Source organism: Malus sylvestris, chromosome 16, assembly GCF_916048215.2.
Source record: "Malus sylvestris chromosome 16, drMalSylv7.2, whole genome shotgun sequence".
Taxonomy (NCBI): Eukaryota; Viridiplantae; Streptophyta; class Magnoliopsida; order Rosales; family Rosaceae; genus Malus; species Malus sylvestris.
Window position 1 is genome coordinate 2017012 of NC_062275.1, and position 3596 is coordinate 2020607.

Here is a 3596-nt window from a genome sequence, read left to right on the forward strand (position 1 = left end):
TATCAAGGCTAGAAATACTGTAATTAAATGGAATATTCGGATGTTCATGTTCACAAATTTACATAGCTAATACATTTATTAATCACTTACCCAACTTTATGATAAATAAATTGGCTAATCTATCTAGCCAGCATCTCCGATCAAGTAAATATGCTTTCTTGTTGATACGTTCAGCTTCAGCCATCGTCATCTGTTGCAAAGCCTTGTTATAAACTGATAGATTATCTTCAAGTCCAATGATACCGAGCAACTGCAAGCTAACATTGTGAGATGCATGCAAGAGAGATTCTTGGAAGTACATTTGTCGCTCTTTTAAGGAACTGCATTGTAATTTTGGATCTCACGCTGACTTTCCAAGATATGCATCTTGCATTTTTACCCAGATAAGTAGGTTCTACAAAATTAGACTCTTTATATATCTCCAATTGATCAATATAATTAATTTCAATTTCATAAGCCATTTCTGCTAAAATTAATGCTTGTGGAAACCTTCCGATCCACATGGACGAAAATTCGATTATCTGAAGAGAGGAAGGATGGTAGATGAAGCAAATTCTGATGACTTCTTTGACACTTTAGACTCGAAATTTTGCTCCTCCTTGAGGTTATCAGGAACTGGATTAGACCAAGGAGCAGTTATCGTGAGGTCTAGGTTTAAATCAGGCAGCCGGCCACAAGAATCATCCTCTAAGCAACTTGTACCGTCCGATTCATGGTCACAATTATTATTACCACCGGATCTTGCTTGCTGCTGATAATTGGTAGGGTTTTTTAAAGCTTCAGATAATGTTGCAGTGCTACTGACAGTTTGTGAATTTTGATGATGAAGACGAGGGAGATTGACGTTGTTCGGTCGATGATTATTTGGATCTATACCCATGTTCATAAGCTTTCTTCTCAAATGAGAGTTCCAGTAGTTTTTCACTTCATTGTCTGTACGTCCTGGCAATCTCCCAGCAATCAATGACCACCTAAAAAAATTAGCTAAATAGTTAAATTAATTAGTTTACACCAACAAATCTGTAAACTCTACTTATTTATGCACGGTGCAATTGCATACAGTAATAATTGATTATTCTTATTGGATCATTTGTCATAAGAAATAAAAGACAACGGGGGATAACTAAAATTCACACTTTTCTTTTATCCTCATGCATACCCAATTTAATTTAGCACTTGGATTTAATGAAATAAAAAAGAATTAATTGATAGAATTAAACAGAGATGTGTAGAGGAGAAATATTGTGTGTATAAATCACTTCTCTTGAAAGAATTAGCTAGTAAGGACCGGTTGCCCTTGGATAAAGAAAAAGGATAAAAAGGTCGTACCCAGTGCACAAGGCTCCCGCTTCACGTAATTCATAGAAATGAACAGAGATATGCAGAAGTAAAAACATGGTGTGTATAAATCAGTTCTCTCAAAAGAATTGGCTAGCAAGTACCGGTTCCCTAGGAGTGCATGAAGCTTGATGATGAGATCTTCTTCATCTTCAGCAAAGTTGCCTCTTTTAAGGTCTGGTCGTAGATAGTTTATCCATCTCAGCCTACAACTTTTACCACAACGAAGGAGGCCTGAACCAAATTGCAAAAAGAAGAAAAAAGAAAAAGAGGTGGCAATTAATACTCATTAAAGTTCTCTGAAATTAATCAGAAGAAGAAAAGGAACAAATTAGCATTTGTTGGCTTAGTTAAAATAGAAAGAAGAGACAGAAAAATATTGACGAGGAATGTAAGAAATGAAGGAATTAAAAATGTAAGAAATCAAGGAATTAACTCCTTAATTTGTAAATAGTTTATCTTTCTGATGAATGTTTTTGCTATGATATTACCAAAAAAGATGTTTATATACATATATATGACTTGTTAATCCAGAAATATACAAGTTCATAGTTAATTACCTGCAGCCTGAGGAAGGGTACGCCAACAACCCTCGCCATTTTTACGAATGTATTCAATGAGCTTCAGGTCTTCTTGCTTGGACCAAGCTCCTTTGTTTGTGTCCTGCTTCTTCTTGCTTGGACCAAGCTCCTTTGTTTGTGTCCTGCTTATCGCAGCAAGGTTTCCTCATTCTAAAATCTTATAACTAACCTTAATCTTTCCAAGAAATTAATAACCTAAAAATGGGTGGGGAGGGGGGGTGGGGTGGGAAGGGGGTGGGGGAGGAAGATTGAGAGAGAGGGGCCAACTGCTAGAAGCTAGCGCGGATTGGGTAGAGAGTTGAGGAACAAATGGAGGGGAGGGTAATGGTTTATACTATCAGGTAGGTAGGTAGCTGTAGCTGCAAATGAATTGGATGGCCGGAAGCTAAAAGGTGGGTTGACTTGGAACGGTGGTTCGCCCATGCGTGATAATCAGTGGGCAATAGATACGACTGCGAGTCTCAACATTTTTGTCAGAGATAGAGAGAAGAGAAGTGGATACACTCTGATATTAGTGTTTGAAAATTATAATGCTTAGTGTATATCAGTATTAAGAGTGCGAATGTCATATTGTAGAATTGAAGGACTTTGTTTAGTAGTGAAATTTCAAATTACTTTATAATATCAGAGTCAAGTTGGCCCATAACTATAGTGTTACAACAAGGTTCAGCTTTAAGTCCTTATTTTTTTGTATTGGTAATGGATGAATTAACGGGACATATTTAAGATGATAACCCTTGGTGTATCTACTTGAATTTTATAGCTTAATTCTCATTGTATTGCATAACTGAAAATATATACAAGATACAATCCCTGTTCATAAGGAAACAATAAATAATAAAGGACACAAACATATATCCTTCCTAATAAAGGATTCCTAATATTTACAATATATATTTACATACCCTTTTAATTATTACTCACGGCAACATATCTTTTCGAAGAGGATATAGTGTTGATAGATGAAACACATGGGGGAGTGAATGTGAAACTTAACCATTGGACATGACTATTGGAATCTAAAGGTATTCGCCTAAGTAGGTGAAAGATAGAGTTTATGAAGTGCACGTTCACTGGGAAGGGGAATCCAAATAAAATAGGGGTGAGGATTCGAGATCAGGAAGTACCAAAAAGTGAACACTTTCGTTATCTTAGATCTATCTTGCAAAAGAAATGAGAATTAGATGGAGATCTGTCAACCATAGAATACATGTTGAATGGATGAAGTAGAAGAGTGCGTCAGGTATGTTGTGCGATTGTTGTATGCCACTAAAGCTTAATGAAAAATATTATAGGACGACAAGAAGGCCAACAGTGCTTTATGGCATAAAATGTTGGGCGGTCAAAAAGTAACATGTGTAAAAATTGAGTGTAAAGAAGATGAGAATGCTTAGTTGGATGTGTGGGCACACGAGAAATGATAGGATTAAGAATAAAGATATTTGAGGTAAATAGAAGTAGCCGCAATTGAAGATAAGAAAATCGGTTAAGGTGTTTGAACACGTGAACCTGTTAAGAAAGAAATATCTTATTGATTTACCATATATTGTAAATTGATAATTAGTTATTTACTTCCTTATTCAGTCTTTGGTCAACCTTGATTGTAGGCAATAGAATAGGAATGTGTTGACTGATATGTCTTCAATATAATCTGATTTCTTAGATGGTATTAAAGCA

At 35.8% G+C, this 3596-nt stretch overlaps 1 protein-coding gene across 1 annotated transcript; it reads right to left on the bottom strand.

Annotated features, from left to right (window-relative positions):
* Positions 1-2385, bottom strand: LOC126607400 (transcription factor MYB8-like). Its single transcript, XM_050274970.1, has 4 exons — positions 2007-2385; positions 1899-1966; positions 1443-1572; positions 1-971 (listed from the first exon to the last, which is right to left on the bottom strand). The coding sequence occupies exons 1-4, from the start codon at positions 2066-2068 to the stop codon at positions 518-520; spliced, it is 714 nt and encodes a 237-aa protein (XP_050130927.1). The 5' UTR covers positions 2069-2385; the 3' UTR covers positions 1-517.
* Between the last annotated feature and the right edge of the window lie 1211 nt (positions 2386-3596).